Consider the following 23,054-nt stretch of genomic DNA (forward strand, 5'->3'; position numbering starts at 1 on the left):
CTAACTGGAGAATTTCTATTTTCTCCCTCACTCACCTGTCCATCACCTAATTTGACTGCCATGCTGTCACTGTCACTTGTCCACTCAAACTTAACATTGTTGTCATCTATCGCCCACCAGGTGCCCTTAGGAAGTTCCTCAATGAGCTTGACACCTTGATAAGCTCATTTCCTAACGATGGCTCACCACTCTTCGTACTGAACGACTTCACCCTCCCGACATCTGCCTTTGATTACCCTTTCCCAATCCAACTCACTAGTCAGGAAAAACGCTTGACCCCATCTTTACTAGAGGCTGTTTGCCTACTAACCACTTCCAGGTCTCTGATCACTACTTTGTTTACTTTTCTGTCTCCCTCTCCTCCAACCCTATCCGCTCAGCCCCTACCCAGATAGTCATGGCTGTAGAAATCTTCTCCTCTCTTTCTCTCTCTCTCCTCATATATCCTATCATTCTCTCCCCCTACTCACTCCTCTTCAAACCTTTCATCTCTTCCTTCTGCTTAATCTTTCTCCCTTTGTCTCCTGATTCAACCTCTTCAACCTTACTCTCTTCTCTTTTCCCATACTATGATTCGCCCTGTATTCTTTTCTCCTGGCCGGCTCGGCCCTTCCCTCCTGCTCCATGGCTGAGTGACTCATTGCAAGCTTAAAGAACAGGGCTGCAGGCAGCTGAGCAAAAATTGAAAGAAAAAAAACTTCCAGAGGACCTATCATCCTTTCATTCCCTCTTCTTTACCTTCTCTTCTGTATCCACTGCTAAAGCCACTTTCTATCCCACCGTACCTTCTCCGCTATGCAATCTGGTTTCAGAGCTGGTTATGGGTGCACTTCAGCCACGCTCAAGGTCCTAAACGATATCATAACCGCCATCGATTAGAGACATTACTGTGCAGTCATATTCATCGACCTGGCCAAGGCTTTTGACTCTGTCAATCACCACATTCTTATCGGCAGACTCAACAGCCTTGATTTCGCAAATTATTGCCTCGCCTGTTTCACCAACTACTTCTCTGATAGAGTTCAGTGTGTAAAATCGGAGGGCCTGTTGTCCGGACCTCTGGCAGTCTCTATGCAGGTGCCACAGGGTTCAATTCTTGGGCCGACTCTCTTCTCTGTATACATCAATAATGTCTCTCTTGCTGCTCTCTCATCCACCTCTACGCAGACAACACCATTCTGTATACTTCTGGCCCTTCTTTGGACACTGTGTTAACTAACCTCCAGACAAGCTTCAATGCCATACAACTCTCCTTCCGTGGCCTCCAACTGCTCTTAAATGCAAGTAAAACTAAATGCATGCTCTTCAACTGATCGCTGCCCTCACCTGCCCGCCCGTCCATCATCACTACTCTGGACGGTTCTGACTTAGAATATGTGGACAACTACAAATACCTAGGTCACTGGTCGCCGTAGCACGCTGGTTACCCCCAAAGCCAATTCCTCCTTTGGCCGCCTTTCCTTCCAGTTCTCTGCTGCCAATGACTGGAACAACTGCAAAAATCACTGAAGCTGGAGAATCATATCTAGCATGGTTTTGGAGATTCCTCACTAGCTTTAAGCACCAGCTGTCAGATTAGCTCAGAGATCACTGCACCTGTAAATAGCCCATCTGTAAATAGCCCATCCGTAAATAGCCCATCCAACTACCTCATCCCCATACTGTATTTATTTATTGATCTTGCACCTTTTTACCCCAGTATCTCTACTTGCAAATTCATCTTCTGCACATTCTACCATTCCAGTGTTTAATTGCTATATTGTAATTACTTTGCCACCATGGCCTATTTATTGCCTTTACCTCCCTTATCCTACTTCATTTGCACACACTGTATATAGACTTTTCTACGGTATTATTGACTGTATGTTTGTTTATTCCATGTGTAACTCTGTGTTGATTTTGTCGTACTGCTTTGCTTTATCTTGGCCAGGTCGCACTTGTAAATGATAACTTGTTTTCAACTAGCCTACCTGGTTAAATACATTTTTTTAAAAACACTACATTTAAAGCTTCAGGCTCTGACCATAGGAAAGTATTTTCCACCTTTTCCTCCCTCCTTAATCCTCCACCCTTCCTCCTCACTCTCTGCGGACAACTATTAACCACTTTGAAAAGAAGGTTGACAATGTCCCACTTAGCTATCTTAAGATGAATGCACTAACTATAAGTCTCTTTAGATAAGAGCTTCTGCTAATTGACTAAAATGTAAATGTAAGATGTATTCAATAGGCTACATCTGTCATTTTTTTATGAGGTCATTTGCAGGTAGGATGACCACATTTAAAATACGAAAATATGGGTCAACAAGATTTTGCGGGACAGTGTACCATACATGAATAGAACATTTTGTCAGCTTTCCCTGTAAATGACGTAATCATTTCTCAAAGTTTGTATCAAAAGGTTTAGACTATTTAATATTGTTATAGAAAATGCATAACATGTAAAACAGTTCGGAAGGGACCATTTTTAAACGGCATTGCGTGAAGTAGCAGCTAATATGGCTTTTTACTTGCTTTTGTAGTTCTTTGTCAAAGGCACGCTTTTTGTAAGTAGTTAGGGTTAAGGTTCCCCTCCAAGTTTAGATAGACTTTAGCCTGAAAGGAAAGGAAGGAAAAATGTGATCGGTTGACGATCGGCCTGTGACATTGGCCTACGTCTCGTCTTGCGCTGTACAGAATATCAGATCTCAGCAATGATTGGAGAAGTGTTTAACAACACCAGTACCACATCCTTATGATACATACAGTGCATTCTGACCCCATGACCCAATAATGACAAAGTTAATAGGTTTTTTGACATTTTTGCAAATATATACAAAATAAAAAAACAGAAATACCTTATTTATATAAGTATTCAGACATTTTGCAATGAGACTCGAAATTGAGCTCAGGTGCATCCTGATTCCATTGATAATTCTTGAGCTGTTTATACAATTTGATTGGGGTCCACCTGTGGTAAATTCAAATGCTTGTACATGATTTGGAAAGGCACACACCTGTCTATATAATGTCCCAACGTTGTAAGTGCATGTCAGAGCAAAATTCAAGCCAAGATGTCGAAGGAATTGTCCGTAGAACTCCAAGACAGGATTGTTTCGAGAGACAGATCTGGGGAAGGGTATTAAACAATTTCTGCAACATTGAAAGTCCCCAAGAACACAATGACTGCCATCATTCTTAAATGGGAGAAAGTTTGGACCTACCAAGACTCTTCCTAGAGCTGGCCACCCGGCGCAACTGAGCAATCGGGGGAGAACAGCCTCGGTCAGGAAGGTGAACAAGATCCCGATGGAACCCAAAGTTCCTCTGTGGAGATGGAAGAATCTTCCAGAAGGATAACCATCTCTGCAGCACTTCACCAATCAGGCCTTTATGATAGAGTGGCCAGATGGAAGCCACTCCTCAGTAAAAGGCACATGACAGCCCGCTTGGAGTTTGCCAAAAGGCACCTAAAGGACTCAGACCATGAGAAACAAGATTCTCTGGTCTGATAAAACCAAGATTGAACTGTGGCCTGAATGCTAAGTGTCACGTCTGGAGGAAACCTGGCACCATCCTTATGGTGAAGCATGGTAGTGGCAGCATTATGGTCTGGGGATGATGATGTCAGGATCAAGGGAAAGATGAACGGATCAAAGTACAGAGAGATCCTTGATGAAAACCTGCTCCAGAGCGCTCAGGACCTCAGACTGGGGCGAAGGTTCACCTTCCAACAGGACAACAACCCTAAGCACACAGCCAAGACAATGCAGGAGAGTCTTCGGGACAAGTCTCTGAATGTCTTTGAGTGGCCCAGCCAGAGCCAGGACTTGAACCTGATCGAACATTTCTGGAGAGACCTTAAAATAGCGGCACTCCCCATCCAACCTGACAGAGCTTGAGAGGATGTGCAAAGCAGAATAGGAGAAACTCCATCATACCCAAGAATACTTAAGGCAGTAATCGCTGCCAAAGGTGCTTCAACAAAGTACTGAGTAAAGGTTCTAAATACTTATGTAAATGTAATGTGTTATTTATTTATTTTTAATACATTTGCAAACATTTCAAAAAACAGTTTTTGCTTTGTCGTTTTGAGATATTGTGTGTAGACTGATGAGGGGAAAAAATATTTAATCCATTTTAGAATAAGGCTGTAACGTAACAAAATGTGGAAAAGGTCAAGGGGTCTGAATACTTTCCGAAGGCACTGTATATATTAATAAGTGCAACGTTACAGGTTGGAGTGTCTGACTGAAATACGGGACAAATCAACAAAAAAAATTAATTAGCGGCGTTTGAATTTGTTAATAAAATGCAGGACATGATAGTTTGGTTGCGGGATGTGGTTAACCTATTTATTTATTTATTTTATTTCACCTTTATTTAACCAGGTAGGCAAGTTGAGAACAAGTTCTCATTTACAATTGCGACCTAGCCAAGATAAAGCAAAGCAGTTCGACACATACAACGACACAGTTACACATGGAGTAAAACAAACATACAGTCAATAATACAGTATAAACAAGTCTATATACGATGTGAGCAAATTAGGTGAGATAAGGGAGGTAAAGGCAAATAAAAGGCCATGGTGGCAAAGTAAATACAATATAGCAAGTAAAACACTGGAATGGTAGATTTGCAGTGGAAGAATGTGCAAAGTAAAAATAAAAATAATGGGGTGCAAAGGAGCAAAATAAATAAATAAATAAAATAAATAAATACAGTAGGGAAAGAGGTAGTTGTTTGGGCTAAATTATAGGTGGGCTATGTACAGGTGCAGTAATCTGTGAGCTGCTCTGACAGTTGGTGCTTAAAGCTAGTGAGGGAGATAAGTGTTTCCAGTTTCAGAGATTTTTGTAGTTCGTTCCAGTCATTGGCAGCAGAGAACTGGAAGGAGAGGCTGCCAAAGAAAGAATTGGTTTTGGGGGTGACTAGAGAGATATACCTGCTGGAGCGTGTGCTACAGGTGGGAGATGCTATGGTGACCAGCGAGCTGAGATAAGGGGGGACTTTACCTAGCAGCGTCTTGTAGATGACATGGAGCCAGTGGGTTTGGCGACGAGTATGAAGCGAGGGCCAGCCAACGAGAGCGTACAGGTCGCAATGCATTTAGTTTTACTTGTATTTAAGAGTAATTGGAGGCCACGGAAGGAGAGTTGTATGGCATTGAAGCTTGCCTGGAGGATTGTTAACACAGTGTCCAAAGAAGGGCCAGAAGTATACAGAATGGTGTCGTCTGCGTAGAGGTGGATCAGAGACTCACCAGCAGCAAGAGCGACATCTTTGATGTATACAGAGAAGAGTGTCGGTCCAAGAATTGAACCCTGTGGCACCCCCATAGAGACTGCCAGAGGTCCGGACAGCAGACCCTCCGATTTGACACACTGAACTCTCAGAAAAGTAGTTGGTGAACCGGGGGTGTTGCCAACATTTTGTATTCATTTAGGCTACACTGTGTAGCGAATGTTTCGCAAAGTCATTGTGATGTCCCACATTTGGGTATTTTAAATGTGGTCACCCTAATCCCACCGGTACCTGTGGGCTTAAATAGGTACATATATACAGTACTAGTCAAAGTTTGGACACATCTACTCGTTCAATGTTTTTTCTTTTTTTTAGAACAATAGTGAAGACATCAAAACTATGAAATAGCACATATGGAATCATGTAAGGGAAAGGGAAAGGGGTTACCTAGTCAGTTGTACAGCAAAACTAACTCCTCTGAATTAGAGAGATGCGGGGGGGCTGCCTTAACATCTACGTCTTCGGCGCCCGGGGAACCAAAAAAATGTCAAACAAATCCAAATGTATTTTATATTTGAGATTCACACTCTTGGCATTCTCTCAACCAGGTTCTAAGCTAACATATGGAATTGTTTTAAGATGGTTATACCAAGGATCATTTAGCTATTTGATTTAGAATTTTAAGACCCCTTAAGGCAGGTATTCCCAAACTGGGGTATGGGGGTACGTGCATTGCCGTCAGGGGTACGCTAAATAAATGTGTGATTCACATATTTATCTTAATTTGTCATTTGTTTTTAAATTTTCAAACGGTACATTTATATTTTCCAACGTGGCTACATATTTGGGTGAGGTTTTTTCTCGCCTGAGTAGCCTCGTTTCACTGCCAAAAATAAAATTAAACCATCTAGTGTTCAGCAAAATAACAACACAATGTCAAATAATTAACATCTAATCACATTAACTGTTACTCTCTCACAGGAAACCTTCACTCTAGCGCAGACATTTAGAAACAAAACAATTTGAAAAATAAGCCACAAGTTTTTTGAGGGGGAATAAAGATGACTTTCGAGTAGGCGTATAAAAGCAACAGATACCATTAATAAGAAGGGGCTAGAAGAGTCTTATATGGTGAGCTACCGAGTGGCTAGGACAGGCAAGCCCCATACTATTGTGGAGGACTTCATTCTTCCTGCTGCCGCAGATATAGCTGGGACAATGCTGGGGGAAAAGGCCCAAAAAACTACACAGACGATGCCTTCATCAAACAACACTGTTTCACGACGTATCAGTGACATGGCAGGAGATGTTTTGAAACAGTTACTGCTTCGCATACAAGCCAGTGAATTATATGTTTTTACAGCTTGATGAATCAACAGCCTGGCACAGCTCCTGGCAGTAACTGCTCATTGCGTGGAACTGAGAAAAATGTGTTTTATTTACCTTGGTTTCACAGTAGATTTATGCAGTTACTGCTAACATGACCCCCATTTTCTCCAGAACACAATACGAGGCAGGATACTTGTCCACGTGATTAAGCATGTATTTAATGTAGCAAAAATGACATTAACTCATTTTTGACCAAATTAGTAGTTACTGCCTTTTTGCTTGGTAGGGCAGTATACTTGCGAACTATTGTTTGTACAGATGAACATGATACCTTCATGAGTTTGGAAATTGCTCCCAAGGATAAACCAGACTTGTGGAGGTCTACAATTTTTGGTCTTGGCTGATTTCCCCATGATGTCAAGCAAAGAGACACTGAGTTTGAAGGTAGGCCTTGAAATACATTCACAGGCACACCTCCAATTGACTCAAATGATGTCAATTAGCCTATTAGAAGCTTCTAAAGCCATGACATCATTTTCTGGAATTTTCCAAGCTGTTTAAAGGCACAGTCAACTTAGTGTATGTAAACTTCTGACCCACTGGATGCAGTGAATTATAAGTGAAATAATCTGTCTGTAAACCATTTTTGGAAAAATTACTTGTGTCATGCACAAAGTAGATGTCCTAACCGACTTGCCAAAACTATAGTTTGTTAACAAGATATTTGTGGAGTGGTTGGAAAAACTAGTTTTAATGACTCCAACCGAAGTCTATGTAAACTTCCGACTTCAACTGTATGTGGGAGTGGATTCTCGACCCTCACTAGAATGACGCTAAGTACAGGCACAGACTCTGTGTGGAAAATTATTTAAGACTGAGACTCTCTCCAATACAACCCAGCATTGCAGAGTTATGTGCATCCTTTCAAGCACACCCTTCTCATTTACCTGTGGTGAGTAATTCACAATTTTTGATGAACAAATAAGGTTTTATATGTAAGATAGCTAATAATGAGCAAAATGATTGATTATTATTATATTATTATTTGTGTCCTAGTCCAATAAGAGCTCTTTGACACATCCCACGAGTCGGGTTGTGACAAAAACTCACACTCATGGCAAAAACAACGTTTGAGAGTGTGCTGAACCTGGTGCTAGAGGGGGTAAGCAGCTGGAGGTTGAATGTTTGGAGGGGTACGGGACTATAAAAAGTTTGGGAACCACTGCCTAAAGATATAAAAAAATTATGTATAACAGTTATTGGATGAAACATTGAATTTGGCATTACTGCTTTTAACCAATAGAAACGCATTGAATAACAGATTCAATACCTGGAACAACAGATAGGAAAAAACAAATCTGAGAGAGAAAAGAAAGATCAGGAACTTTTTTTTCATTTATTTATTCCCTTATTTAGGCACTAAACTACTGTATCTACATATATACATACATCATTTTTTAAAACTGGTACCGTGGATCTTCAGGCAAGTCTCATGAGGCTTGTGGGCTTCCTGGAGAACATCATCATGTTTGTGAGTGTCTCAGCTGTCCACAAAGGGTTCCTATTAGTGTGTAGGCCAAACCGTTCGGAGGCTATAGACGTTTTTGGGAGAAGACCGTTTTTGGGAGAAGAGCGCTCTAGCTCTGCCACCTTTCCACAAGCAACCAAGGCTCTCCAACATATCAAGAAAATAGAAAACTCGATAATAGTATGAAATCGATTCGCGGTAATGTTTTCTGCATGTTGGAATAGAAAGTGTACCCTTCTTGCTTTTGATTTATGAGCTCCGCCAGGCATCAGTGAGGTTGTTAGCAGTTGATGTTATTCTTTAATAACACAGACCCCAAAGCAAATCAGGGGGAGGAAGATTTAGGGGGAGGGGAAGGAAGGTTTATTCTTATTCAAAGAGGATGAATCATGTGGGGAGGTAGATGTTCATGTTCCCCTGTCCTCAGTGATTCTCTCCTGTGATTCTCTCATGTGGTTCTCTCCACAGAACAAATGCAGGGGAACAGGAACAGGCAGGATGTAGTTTTATAACTCAGCCCTAGCCTGGGGTTGACCAATTTAGAATTCCTTGCAATAAACCTGGGGCAATGGCCAAATAACAAATATCCTATTTCAGGTTGTATCAATGGGAACGTGCCACAGGACTGACATTTCTAACAGATGTTGAACTGAAAAGCAACTATTTCCATTGATAATTCCCTATTGACTTTTAGTGCTTTTGACCTCTTGTCCTCTGCGTTGTGTATTTATCTTCGAAATGATCTTATGTTGGAGAACCTTGGTTGCGTTTGGATTGTAGTTGGTCTTTTAGATTTGTCCCGCATGTCCAGAATGGTGTTCATGTCTGTCCCAATAACAAGTTGGAATTCAGTTCATTTAGCTTGCGTAGCTGGGATCTCACCTCGTTGTAGGACTCCCTCTGTTTTAGCAGTTTGGTTACACAGGTCTGGGTAGATGCTGATCCTCTTCCCTGCATTGGGTCAGACCCCTGGATTCCGCTGCAAGGTTAACAAATCGCTGCTTACTTCAAAGCTGTGTATCGGTACAATCATACAGCGAGCTGTTGCGGAGTTGACCCATTCGGTGCGTAATGTTAATCAGCGGCATGGGACCACCTTTCCTGACGGAACAGTTCATAGAAAAGATTGCTTATGAAGGAATGCCCTAGCTTTCTAAGGAAAGGTTTTCTACAAATGTTTGTATGATCATTTATCTACCTCTTAGTATTGTCTTTAGATGCTGTGTCTTTAAATGTTACAGAAAGATGTTGTCCTGGCGCAGTGGTTAAGGGCGCTGTACTGCAGCGCCAGCTGTGCCATCGGAGTCCCTGGGTTCGCGCCCAGGCTCTGTCGTAACCGTCCGCGACCGGGAGGTCCGTGGGGCGACGCACAATTTGCCTAGCGTCGCCCGGGTTAGGGAGGACTTGGTCGGTAGGGGTGTCCTTGTCTCATCGCGCACCAGCGACTCCTGTGGCGGGCCGGGCGCAGTGCGCGCTAACCAAGGTGGCCAGGTGCACGGTGTTTCCTCCGGCGCATTGGTGCGGCTGGCTTCCGGGTTGGATGTGCGCTGTGTTAAGAAGCAGTGCGGCTTGGTTGGGTTGTGTATCGGAGGACGCATTACTTTCAACCTTCGTCTCTCCCGAGCCCGTACGGGAGTTGTAGCGATGAGACAAGATAGTAGCTACTAAAACAATTGGATACCACGAAATTGGGGAGAAAAAGGGCTAAAATTAAAAAAATAATAATAATAAAAAAGAAAGATGTTGTCCTCTGCTTGCAGGCCGTCTGTCTCCAACCCACTCTTGTCTGGAGGATGGGAGTCACGTGATGGGCCAATGCCCTTCCCAACCAGCCCCCCAGGCCCCAGGGTCCCAGAGCAAAGGTACTCCCCCCAAACAGGCAGGGGAGGGCGCCTACCCCCAGTCCCCTCGCAGGCCCCTCCTTTGCGACATGGAAGGCAACAGACGGGAGAGGCCTGAATACGGTAACAAACAAAATGGCTGCCTGTCAGAGTTCAGAGGTCATCATTCCCCATAAACATGAAGTGACGTGAAGTGAAAGTGTAGTCCTCACTGGCCAGAGCTATAGATAAAGACTTTGGCAAACTCCGTTTGGGATTCTCTAAAGAATGGGCTCCATTTTGACACCAATAGTTCTTAGTCCAATTTGTGAGAATTAATTTGTTATTGAGTGTTTGGACGCAACACAATAATAGTTTGCATAGGTCGGTTTATCTCCTGCTCCCCTCACTGCCATCCCCACGTTGGTGACTTCTGGTTCAAATCTGCTATTGTTATAATGCTCACATGATCAATTCTTATTTCTCTCATTTCTCATTTCTCCCTCTACCATCTCTCCTTATCTATCTTCACTCTTTCTCTTCCCTCTCTCCCCTTTCCCCTATATCTCCCTCTCTCCAACAGGCTCCTTCGGTCAACACAAGTCTCACCCGGGCTCTAATGAGGTCATTAACTCCTCAGCTGACCCTCTGATCTTCAGAGTTACATCCCTGGATGACCAATCCCAATGCTCTGACACTGAGGTTGACCACGACCTCAACAGCGCTGACCACAACCACAAACTTTCACGGTCCTGCACGTCCACCCAGCGACGTGCTACCGACACCTACACGGTCACCACTGAGTCAGGCCTAGACCCGGAACTGGAGAACGATCCAGATGGGACCAGCCGATGCCTGTCCTCCACTGCTCCCATTGGGGGGAATGACGGAGCTGACACCCCTCTGTCAGATGAGGAGCTGGAGAAAGATTTTGACGTAGAGTTTATGTGTAAGGAGACTTATGACATGGTGTGTAAGGAGAACCAGAGCTCAGTCTATGTTGAGTTCCCCTCCATCGAGCCCTCTGAGCTGGCTTCCTTCTCCAGCTACATGTCATCAAGCCGCTCTGATGTTCTCGACCAATCCCGAAGCACTAATCAGAGCCAGCATCCAGGTGCAGCTATTGAGGTGGCCAATGACTCCAACTCTCCATCCTCGGACCCGGGCATTGCTGACATGAACGCTAAGCGGTGCTACACCACCTCAGACCAAGACCAGGACCTGAGCTCTCCCGGGTCAGACTCAGACATCGAAGGGGAGCTTGAGGCAGCATTCGCCTGCGGAGGACCCCTGGTCTCCAACATGATCTCTTCCATCTCAGAGACAGAGCTGGACCTGACTAGTGATGACAGTAGTAGTGGACGCTCCTCCCACCTCACCAACTCCATCGAGGAGGCCAGTTCACCCACCTCCGACCAGGAACTGGACCCGGACACCGAGTTAGAACAGGACAGTGGAATTGTGGGAATGAAGGTATCACTCCTCCTTGGCCAGCCAGACCCCATCAAAGAGGACTCACCCTTACCCTCACCTTCACAACTTTTCTCCTCAACCCTGGCCACCCCCTCCCCTGCTGACTCCCTCGTCCTACCTCCTGAGCCCTATGATGACGGCCAGGCTCTGATGGGCCTACAAAGTGTAGATGATGATGATGATAATGACCTGCCCTATGAGCACCAGGCCGACCCAGATGAGACCCTGCCCCCAGCCCAGCACTGTGAGGACAGCATGTCCAGACAGATGGTCCTCCAGATAGAACCAGACCACAGCCTGGAGAGCTTCAAACGCTCCTTCTACCTGCCAGTAGGACCAAGACTCATACCCACCCATGCTGACGACTACGATGGGAACAGTGAGGGAGGGTCTGAGTCGGAGAGCGAGGATGAGCTGAGTGAGAATTCAGACTCACCTTGGTTGCTAAGCAACCTGGTGAACAAGATGATCTCGGAGGGGTCTTATCCAATCAGCTGTCCTGAGGACTGTTTCAAGAGGTCAGTGTCCATCTCGGACACCATCTCACCCTCCTCGGACATCGAGCCAGACGCGTTCACCGAAGCCACGGACGAACAAATGCAGAAAACTGGGACGAAGAGATCGGAGGAGGAGGATAAAGAAGGGACGGGCCTGAGGAAGGAAGGGAAGGATAGAGATAAGAGGGAGAAGAGTGCAGAGCCACCCAAAGGGAATGCAGGGAAAGCAAACAAAAGATTCGGCTCCTGTCTGTACATGAACAATCCTACAGCTGACACCATCAGACCGGTGATCGTGGAGCGCTATGGCAACAGGATATCCACAGACAACAACCACACTCAGGATTCTGAGAAAGACACCAGCCCTAAATCTGGCAAAAACACCAAGAAGAAGGATGAGGAAATGGATGTTATTGTGGAGCCTGATAACGACCTGATGATGCTGGAGGGGAGGAAGGAACTGGACTCTCCCAGTCTGAGTGACAGCGTAGCGAGTGACAAGGACGAAGGCCGCGAGATGGAGGCCAAGCCCACCGGACGCTCTACGGCCTCCCTGGAACGCATCACCACGGTCAAACACAGCATGACGCTGGACATCCCCACTGCCCAGACCAACCGATGCTTCAGCCTCACCTACTCCACCGACAACGATGAGGAAGAGGAGGAGGAAGAGGAAGGAGACTGCTCCCCGTTCCTGAGCTGCCTGAGGAAGCAGTCATCCTATCGTGGCAGCAATCAATATCTGGACAGCTCACCGCCTATCGATGAGAGCGTCCGGGACCTCCCCCTGTCAAAGCAGGACCCCACCCTGTGTGTGAGGGACCTCCCCCTGCAGGCCCTGCGGTCCAGGCCAGATGATGATGGTCTGGCGTACGACTCCATGAAGTACACTCTGGTGGTGGATGAGAACACTACACTGGAGCTGGTCAGCCTCAGGCGGTACGTACGGAAAGGGCCCACCTTCATTAAGGGTTTAGGTGGACTTCATTTAAGTACATGTAGTTGTTTAATTACTAACCTGTGTGAACCGTGTCCCTCCCAGATGTACCTCAGTGCTGAGTGACGACAGTGAGCTGTCTACACTGTGTGATGATGACCCTCTGGGGACGGGGGAGGTGGGAAACGGCCAGGGGAATGGAGGGGTGCGGCCAGAACTCCTCAGCTCCTCAGAAGACTCCTCCCCTGAGGCTGACATGCATTTCTCCAAGAAGTTCCTCAATGTGTTTGTCAACAGCACCTCTCGATCCTCCAGTAAGTAGGATGCACACTAACAGACTAACTAACTACAGTGCCTTCAGAAAGTATTCATACCCCTTGACTTATTCCACATGTTGTTGTGTTGCAGCCTGGATTCAAAATGGATTAAATAGGTGTTTCATTCTCACCCATCTACACACAATAACATGTTTTTAGAATGTTTTGCAAATGTATTGAAAATGAAATACAGAAATATCTCACTTACATAAGTATTCACACCCATAAGTCAATACGTGTTAGAATCACCTTTGGCAGTGATTTCAGTTGTGAGTCTTTATGGGTAAGTCTCTAAGTATTTTGCACAACTGAATTGTGCAATATTTGCAACATATTATTTTTTTAATTCTTCAAGCGCTGTCTAGTTGGTTGTTGATCATTGCTAGACAGCCATTTCAAGTCTTGCCATAGATTTCCAAGCCTATTTAAGTTAAAACTTGAACTAGGCCACTCAGGGACATTCAATGTCATCTTGGTGAGCAACTCCATTGTATATTTGACCTTGTGTTTTAGTTTATTGTGCTGAAAGGGGAATTCTGCTGAAAGGTGAATTTGTCTTGGAAAGCAATTGAAGCAGATTTTCCTCTAGGATTTTGCCTGTGCTTAGTTCTATTCCGTTTCTTTTTTCATCCTAAAAAACTCCCTAGTCCTTGCCAATGACAAGTATCCCATAACATGATGCAGCCACCACCATGCTTAAAAATATGAAGAGTGGTACTCAGTGATGTGTTTTGTTGGATTTACCCAAATAATAATGCTTTAATTTCTTTCGCACATTTTTTGCAGTTATACTTTAGTGCCTTATTGCAAACAGGATGCATGTTTTGGAATATTTTTTATGTACAGGCTTCCTCCTTTTCACTCTGTCATTTAGGTTAGTATTGTGGAGTAATTAAAATGTTGTTGATCCATCCTCAGTTTTCACCTATCACAGCCATTAAACCTCATTGTAAAATTCCTGAGCGATTTCCTTCCTCTCCGGCAACAGGAAGGATGCCTGTATCTTTGTAGTGACTGGGTATATTGATACACCATCCAAAGTGTAATTAATAACATCACCATGCTCAAAGGGATATTCCATTTCTACTTTTTGTATTTTTATCCATCTACCAATAGTTGCCCTTAGTGAGGCATTGGAAAACCTCCCTGGTCTTTGTGGTTGAATCTTTGTTTGAAATTCACTGCTTGACTGAGGGACCTTACAGATAGTTGTAGGTGTCGGCTACAGAGATGAGGTGGTCATTAAAAAATGGTAAATGCTATTATTGCACACAGAGTGAGTCAACTTGGTATGTGACTTGTTGCTCCTGAACTTATTAAAAGCTTGCCATAATAAAGGGGTTGAATACTTTTTGACTCCTTAAACATAATTCCACTTTGACATTATGGGGTGTTGTGTGTAGGCCAATGACACAACATCTAAATGTTATCCATTTTAAACTGAGGCTTTAACACAACAAAATGTGGAAACGGTCACTAACAATGTTGCTGCACCTCCCAATCCTCTGTAAGCAGGCTACAAACTAACTAGCTAACTAATTCCTTAACTAGCTAACTCACTGTATCTCATAATCCTCCAGTAACTAATACTGAACAAAAATATGAATGCAACATGTAAAGTGTTGGTCCCATGTTTCATGTGCTGAAATAAAAGATCCAATCAATTTTCCATGCGCACAAATAGCTTAGTTCTCTAAAACTTTGTGCACAAATTTGTTTACATTCCTGTTTGTGAACATTTCTCCTTTGCCAAGATAATCCATCCACCTGACAGGTGTGGCATATCAAGAAGCTGATTAAACAGCATGATCATTACACAGGTGCACCTTCTGCTGGGGACAATAAAAGGAAACTCTAAATGTGCAGTTTTGTCACACAACACAATGCCACAGATGTCTCAAATGTTGAGGGAGCGTGCAATTGGCATGCTGACTGAAGGAATGTCTGCCAGAGCTGTTGCTAGAGAATTTATTGTTCATTTCTCTACCATGAGCTGCCTCTAACATAATTTTAGAGAATTTGGCTATACATCCAATCGGACTCATGACTGCAAACCACGTGTAACTACGCCAGCTCAAGACCTCCGCATCCAGCTTCTACACCTGTGGGAAATCCATACACCAGCCACCCGGACAGTTGAGGAAACTGAGGAGTATTTCTGTCTTTAAAAATGCCCTTTTGTGGGGAAAAACTAACTCTGATTTGCTGGGCCTGACTCCCCAGTGGGTGGGCCCTCCTCCCTGGGTCGGGGTGGGCCCTCCCTCCTCCCTCCTCCCAGGCCCACACATGGTTGCACCCCTGCCTAGTTATGTAAAATCCATAGATTAGGGCCAAATGAAATGATTTCAATTGACTGATTTCTTTATATGAACTGTAACTAAGTAAAATAGTTGAAATTGTTGCATTCTGTTTTTATATTTTTGTTCAGTTTAACTTACTGCATCTCACAATCCTCCTGTCAGTAACTAACTAACTTTCTGGCTCTCACAATCCTCCAGTAAGTAGGCTACACACAAACTAACTAACTAATGAATTAACTAGCTAATGTCCTGCATCTCACAATCCTCCAGTAAGTACGCTACAGACCAACTAACTAACTAACTACAAACTAACTATGAGCACCTAAACAATTTTAGCTACTAGCAAGGGGGATAGGGGCTGTAGTCAAACATATTATTGTTGTGGCGAAAAAAGTGGTGAATGAAGCTTATACTTGGGGTTTCATACCATTTTGACTCTCATTTGATGAATCATATGATAAATGAGTGTCCATGTTAGCTCTCCCAAGCTGTAGCGTGATAAAAGATCACTGAACCATCATTATCCTCTCCTTTCACTTCATTAATGGTCTATTACAAATGGGAAGAACAAGAATTTCATCAACATAAGTTATTTTGACAGATGCAGTTATCATTTATTTAGATTTTATTCAGAGAGGTCCTATGGGTTACATTAATGTACCGCCCAACAAGTGTATCGGTGTTCTCACTGGGGTGTGTGTTTACCTGTGCAGGCACAGAGTCGTTTGGGCTGTTCTCCTGTACCATCAATGGAGAAGAGCGGGACCAGACACACAGGGCTGTCTACAGGTGAGTCATAGCATTCAGAACATCATTTATAGACATACGTACTGTGTTATATAAACAGAGAGCAACACAACAAGCAATCTGAAATCCTGATCAGACAAAAACCTGTGGTTATTGTAATGTTATCATTGTAAGAGAACATACAGTATTACAATATCTTATCTGTTTGACTCTTTGTTCTTAGTCATAATATGGACCGTAGGTGATATGGGACAAAGGATGGGTGTGTGCAGTAGGAGAATGAGAATCTGGTGAATCACCAGTGGTCTGGAGGGAGGGAAGAAGAGATGGAGGGAGGAAGAGAGGAATGGGGAGCGAGAGGAGGGAAGTTGTCATAGTTACAGCTGTGGACCTAGTGACACCGCAGGAGTAACAGCTATATACAGTGGGGCAAAAAAGTCCAGTGTAGTTTCTTGAGCACTGTCGCAGTGTCGGCTTGGGGGGAATATACACGGCAGTGACAAAAAGCGAAGAAATGTATGCAGTCTGCATTTGATGGTGAGTTATTCCAGATCAGGAGAAAGAAAGGACTTGAGTCCCTGTACGTCACCACAATCACAACACCATGAGTTGTTAATCATGAGACAAACCCCTCCGCCTTTGTTTTTCCCTGACAGTTCTTTCTTTCTGTGTGCACGATGAATGGAGAACCCCCGCTGACTGGACAGAGCTATGATTCCGTGAAACAGAGTATGTTACAGTCCCTTATGTCTCACTGAAAGAAGATCCTCACCCTGAGCTCATTTACTTTATTGACCAGGGACTGAACGTTAGCGAATAATATACTTGGAAGCGGTGGATGGTTTGCTTGCTGGAAAACTGGAAACTGCCTATTCTGAAGCTGCATTTTTTTTGTAGCTGAGGACATTAATAAGGGAAATCTGAGTAAAATGCTCCCGAAATGCTATCAACACATCGCATGTGCTACACATGGAGAGAACACTCTTTACTATTATTACTCTCCCTTCCGGGATAGTTATAAGGCCCTCCCCCGCCCGCCCTCCCTTTGCTAAATCAGATAATTCCTCCATCCTGCTACTCCCTGCCTAAAGGCAGAAAGTTAAATAGAAAGCCTCCTTGGTAAGGACTGGTCAAAGTTGGTCTGTTCAATCTATGCTTGAAGACTGTTTTGATCATGCAGACTGGGAAATGTTCCGGGTTTCCTCTGGGAATAGTATCGACGTATACGTGTGACTGTGTACGTATGTGGCAGGGACAAAACAAGTGTCATTACACTGCCCTATCCAACCTGGATAAGAGGAATGCCTTTGTGAGAATGCTGTTCATCTACTTTAGCTCAACCTTCAACACCAGAGTGCCATACAAGCTCATCACTAAGCTCAGTGCCCTGGGTCTGAACCCCTCCCTGTGCAACTGGGTCCTAGACTTCCTGATGGGCCGACCCCGATGGTGAAGGTAGGCAACAACACCTTCGCCATGCTGATCTTTAACATGAGGGCCCCACAGCAGTGGAGAGGGTCAAAAGCTTCACGTTCCTCAGCGTGCACATTCCTGAGGATCTGAAATGGTGCCTCGACACTGACAGTGTGGTGAAGCTTCAACCTTAGGAGGCTGAAGAAATTCGGATTGGCCCCTAAAACCCTCACTAACTTCTACAGATGCACCATCGAGAGTATTCTGTCAGGCTGTATCACTACCTGGTATGGCAACTGCACCGCAGCCAAACACATAATCGGAGGCACACTGCCTGCCCTCCAGGACATCTTCAGCACACAGTGTTAACTGGAAGGCCAAAAAGATTTTTAAGGACATCAGCCACCAAAGCCACAGCCTGTTCACCCCGCTACCATCTAGGAGGCGGAGACAGTATAGGTACATCAAAGCTGGGACCGAGAGACTGATTAACATCTTACCCGCAAATCTGTGTTTTATTTATATTTTGATTTAACCTTTATTTAACTAGGCAAGTTAAGTCAGTTAAGAACAAATTCTTATTTACAATGACGGCCTACCCCGGCCAAACCCGGACGACGCTGGGCCAGTTGTGTGCCTCCCAATTACGTCCGGATGTGATACAGCCTGGATTCGAACCAGGGACTGTAGTGAGAGCTCTTGCACTGAGATGTAGTGGCTTAGACCGCTGCGCCACTCGTTTCTTGGTGTACGCGACCAATAAACTTTGATTTGATTTATACTCACACCAGCCTGTCACCACCTGGGTATCACTCTGTGTGTGTTTGTGCCCCCTGTTCCATTCCTCAGTAACTGAATCATTTTTATCTCCCTAGCCTTTATACGACTATCATCCAGCATTTCCTCTCCCCCTTCTCTCCCTCCCTAAGTGTATCTCTGCTGTTTCTTCAGCTACAGCCTCTCCTCGGGGAGACACCTGATACCCAGACAGATGCTGCTTCCTCTTCACTAAAACCCAATAATGTGTGTGTGTGTCTCTACCCTCTGACCTCTGTCTCCTTCCGCGTACAGGTTTATCCCCAGACATGTGGATGAGTTGGAGCTGGATGTGGACGACCCTCTATATGTCGAGGAAGAGGAGGATGACTACTGGTACAGAGGCTACAACATGCGGACGGGAGAGAGGGGGATATTCCCAGCCTTCTACGCCCATGAGGTCATAGGGCAGTCCAAGGAGATAATGGGTGAGTAAAATATTAGGGGGGCAGGTAGCCTAGCAGTTAGAGCATTGGGCCAGTAACTGGAAGGCTGACCCTGCAAAACAACACATTTCACTGCACATATCCCATGTATGTTACAATATTTTATATTCATGTCTGGTAGGAGAACAGTTCTACTGGAAAATGTCCTTTCTATACTGAGTATGTCAAGTGTTGACAGTGTTTCATCACTGGAGACACATAACCTGAATGTCAATAAGATAAAATGCTTCCCATCTGATGTCACTTCCTGTGTGTGCACTTCCTGTAGGAATGAAGAGGAACCCAGCCTGGATGGACAGTTTCAGTGTTCAGTTCCTGGGTTCTGTGGAGGTGCCCTATCACCAAGGCAATGGCATCCTCTGTGCTGCCATGCAAAAGGTAAACAGGAAATGCATCACTCTGGGTTGGGTGAACCTACAGGTCATAGGGTCCTAAATAGTCTGAATGAGACATTCTTTAAATAATAAAGTTGATCTGTATTGAACTCTCTCTTACTTCTCTGTCAGATTGCGATAGCGAGGAAGCGGACGGTCCATTTGCGGCCCCCCTCTCTGTGTGAGCTGGAGATCAGTCTACAAGGGGTTAAACTGGTGATGAGCCTGGAGGATGAATACGACACTATGGATGAGGTGAGAGATGAAGGGATGAGAGATGGGGAGTAGTGCAAGTAAGGGGTGCAGGGGAAGGGTGGGAGGGTAAGGGATGAGTGCAACAAATGTTATAAAAATGGCAGACACTCTTGAGCGACTGTAGTGCATTCAAAAGGAGTCTGAAACCACCCCATAGTATGAGCATCTCTCTCAATTTCAATTTAAGGGACTTTATTGACATCGGAAACATATGTTTACATTGCCAAAGCAAGTGAAATAGATAATAAACAATAAAAAATTAACAGTCAACATTACACTCACAAAAGTTCCAAAAGAATAAAGACATTTCAAATGTCATATTATGTCTATATACAGTATTGTAATGATGTGCAAATAGATAAAGTACAAAGGGGGAAATAAATATAGGTTGTATTTACAATGGTGTTTTTTCTTCAATGGTTGCCTTTATCTTCTGGCATCAGGTCACAAATCTTGCTGTTGTGATGGCACGCTGTGGTATTGGGAGTTTATCAAAATTGGATTTGTTTTCAAATTCTTTGTGGTTCTGTGTATTCTGATGGAAATGTGTCTCTAATATGGTCATACATTTGGCAGGAGCTTAGGAAGTGCAGCTCAGTTTCCACCTCATTTTGTGGGCAGTGTGTGCACAACCTGTCTTCTCTTGAGAGCCAGGTCTGCCTTTGGCGGCCTTTCTCAATAGCAAGGCTATGCTCAAGGAGTCTGTACATAGCCAAAGATTTCCTTAAGTTTTGGTCAGTCACAGTGGTCAGGTATTCTGCCACTGTGTACTCTCTTTTCAGGGGCAAATAGCATTCTAGTTTGCTCTGTTTTGGTTGGGTCTAATTGTGTTGCTGTCCTCTCTCTCCAGTTTGACAGATGTAGTCACTTCTTCCAGATGAAGAACATCTCTTTCTGTGGATGCCACCCCAAAAACAATTGGTATGAAAATACATGTTGAGGATACATTTCATTAGACGATAAACACCAAGAATATCAACTTGCTTTATTTACATTTCACCTAATTCCCCCTCTCGCTCTCTCCTCAGCTACTTTGGCTTCATCACTAAGCACCCCATGCTGAACAGGTTTGCCTGCCACGTCTTCGTCTCCCAGGAGTCAATGCGGCGTGTGGCCGAGAGTGTTGGGTGAGTCACACACAGTACCTCAGTGTCTCCCTCTCACGATTCTCATTCCTTTTTAAGCTCTGCTTGTAAACCTAGGGATAAGGACAGCACTCTCTGGTACTCTGCCTCTCCACAGCATTATTTATTTTATTGAAGTTGTAGCATTGGCTGTTCTCCAGTAGTCTAACAATGCTTTCACACATCTCCCAATCTCTGTCATTACTGCTGATGTGAAAAAAAGTGGCATACTGTGGTCGGAATAATAATGGTGGAAACGATAGCCTACCTATTAAGCCATTTAGTTCAGTTGGCACAATGGAGAGGAGAAGAAAGTACAGAACGAGCTGGGGTTTATAATGACCGCAGTTCCTGTCCTGTTAATCTTGTATGAATCAGGCATATCAGGTTTGAATTATTAAAGATGGGACACAGCAGAGCAGAGGGCAGAGCAGGGATGGGCGAGTCAGTGTACTTGTATTTAACTATGCAAGTCAGTTAAGAACAAATTCTTATTTACATTGACGGCCTACCCCGGCCAAACCCTAACCCGGACGACGCTGGGCCAATTGTGCGCAACACTACGGGACTCCCAATCACGGCCGGTTGTGAAACAGCCTGGAATCGAACCATGGTCTGTAGTGATGCCTCTAGCACTGAGGTGCAGTGCCTTAGACCGCTGCGCCACTCGGGAGCCTAAAATGGGGAATGATGGTATGGAGAAATGTTTACTAAGCTGAGGCTCATCTTGGACTAGAACCATGATGTTAGTCTGACTGAGACATTATTGCTGGGTGATTTTAGTAGGACATCTGTTGGCTAAGCTAATCCCTCTTGTCTGTCTCCCTCTCTAGACGGGCTTTCCAGGAGTATTACCAGGAGCACCTGGAGTATGCCTGCCCCACCGAAGACATCTACCTGGAGTAGAGTAGGCAGGAAGCAGGAAATGTTGCCATGACAACAGTCTTCTCTTCTTCTTCCTGCTGCTGCTTGTATGTTTATCAATTTCAATCACCAGAGGATGCTGGTGGGTCTTCTCTCCATTGCAAAAAATACCCCTATATCTCTCTCTGAAACTGAAATGTTCATTTCAGTTCTACAGTATGCTATGTGTTTTATTTATTGATTCATTTGTTTGTTTATTTTCCCTCTTCTAGATGGATTGCCTGTTTATTTGACCTTTTGTTTTCTATGATAGTTATAGGAATAAGGGTCTTGGCACCTGTTATTTTAGATATGACGTATTATATTCCTACTACTGCTATTTCACATGTTCGAATGCATGGTTAGGAGGGTAATGCACACACAGAGCTATTAGGACACAAAACCAGCTCAACATTGAATAGGACCTGGATCATATTGTTTGGTGTAAATATACACTACCGTTCAAAAGCTTGGGGTCACTTGTTTTTAAAAGAAAATAACTTTTTTTTGTCCATTAAAATAACACCAAATTGATCAGAAATACAGTGTAGACATTGTTAAAGTTGTAAATTACTATTGTAGCTGGAAACTGAGTATTTTTTGTATGGAATCTACATAGGTGTACAGCGGCCCATTAACAGCAACCATCACTACTGTGTTCCAAAGGCATGTTGTGTTAGCTAATCCAAGTTTATCATTTTATAAGGCTAATTGATGATTAGAAAACCCTTTTGCAATAATGTTAGCACATTTCCAGCTGAAAACTGCCTAAAAGGCCAGCATCCCGGAGTCACCTCTTCACTGTTGACATTGAGACTGGTGTTTTGCGGGTACTATTTAGTGAAGCTGCCAGTTGAGGACTTGTGAGGCGTCTGTTTCTCAAACTAGACACACTAATGTACTTGTCCTCTTGCTCAAGTGTGCACCGGGGCCTCCCACTCCTCTTTAAATTCTGGTTAGAGCCAGTTTGCGCTGTTCTGTGAAAGGAGTAGTACTCAGCGTTGTACGAGATCTTCAGTTTCTTGGTAATTTGTCCCATGGAATAGCCTCCATTTCTCAGAAGAAAGTTCTTTGTTTATGGCTATTTTGAGCCTGTAATCGAACCCACAAATGCTGATGCTACAGATACTCAACTAGTTTAAAGCCAGTTTTATTGCTTCTTTAATCAGGACAACAGTTTTCAGCTGTGCTAACATAATTGCAAAAGGGTTTTCTAATGATCAATTAGCCTTTTAAAATGATAAACTTGGATTAGTTAATTAGTGCCATTGGAACATAGGAGTGATGGTTGCTGAAAATGGGCCTCTGTACATATTCCATAAGAAAATCAGCTGTTTCCAGCTACAATAGTCATTTATAACATTAACAATGTCTATACTGTATTTCTGATCAATTTGATATTTTTATGGAAAAAAAAGTCTTCTTTCAAAAATGTCTAAGTGACCCCAAACTTTTGAACGGTAGTGTATATTTGTTCAATATCGACAAACTGCTTTTCGACTGGTAGTGAGATTGAAGCGAAGTAGAGCAGTTATCTGACTTGGTCCGAGGTA

The 23,054-nt window shown here is 43.9% G+C and overlaps 1 protein-coding gene across 3 annotated transcripts in view; it reads left to right on the forward strand.

Moving 5' to 3' along the window:
• Positions 1 to 22,391, forward strand: part of mapk8ip2 (mitogen-activated protein kinase 8 interacting protein 2) — a 135,398-nt gene extending 113,007 nt beyond the window's left edge. Inside the window, exons 5-14 of one of the 3 annotated variants that reach the window (XM_021572567.2) lie at positions 9,840 to 9,941; positions 10,483 to 12,808; positions 12,912 to 13,120; positions 16,137 to 16,212; positions 18,655 to 18,827; positions 19,114 to 19,223; positions 19,352 to 19,474; positions 20,325 to 20,395; positions 20,503 to 20,601; positions 21,432 to 22,391. In XM_021572567.2, coding sequence (XP_021428242.2) covers positions 9,840 to 9,941; positions 10,483 to 12,808; positions 12,912 to 13,120; positions 16,137 to 16,212; positions 18,655 to 18,827; positions 19,114 to 19,223; positions 19,352 to 19,474; positions 20,325 to 20,395; positions 20,503 to 20,601; positions 21,432 to 21,504 — 3,362 coding nt within the window. In that variant the 3' untranslated portion in view covers positions 21,505 to 22,391. Of the gene's footprint in view, positions 1 to 9,839; positions 10,044 to 10,482; positions 12,809 to 12,911; positions 13,121 to 16,136; positions 16,213 to 18,654; positions 18,828 to 19,113; positions 19,224 to 19,351; positions 19,475 to 20,324; positions 20,396 to 20,502; positions 20,602 to 21,431 lie in introns of all 3 variants that reach the window. The other 2 variants (XM_021572558.2, XM_021572576.2) reach the window with 2 other exon arrangements.
• The last annotated feature ends 663 nt before the right edge of the window (positions 22,392 to 23,054 follow it).

This window comes from Oncorhynchus mykiss, chromosome 2, assembly GCF_013265735.2.
Source record: "Oncorhynchus mykiss isolate Arlee chromosome 2, USDA_OmykA_1.1, whole genome shotgun sequence".
NCBI lineage: Eukaryota > Metazoa > Chordata > Actinopteri > Salmoniformes > Salmonidae > Oncorhynchus > Oncorhynchus mykiss.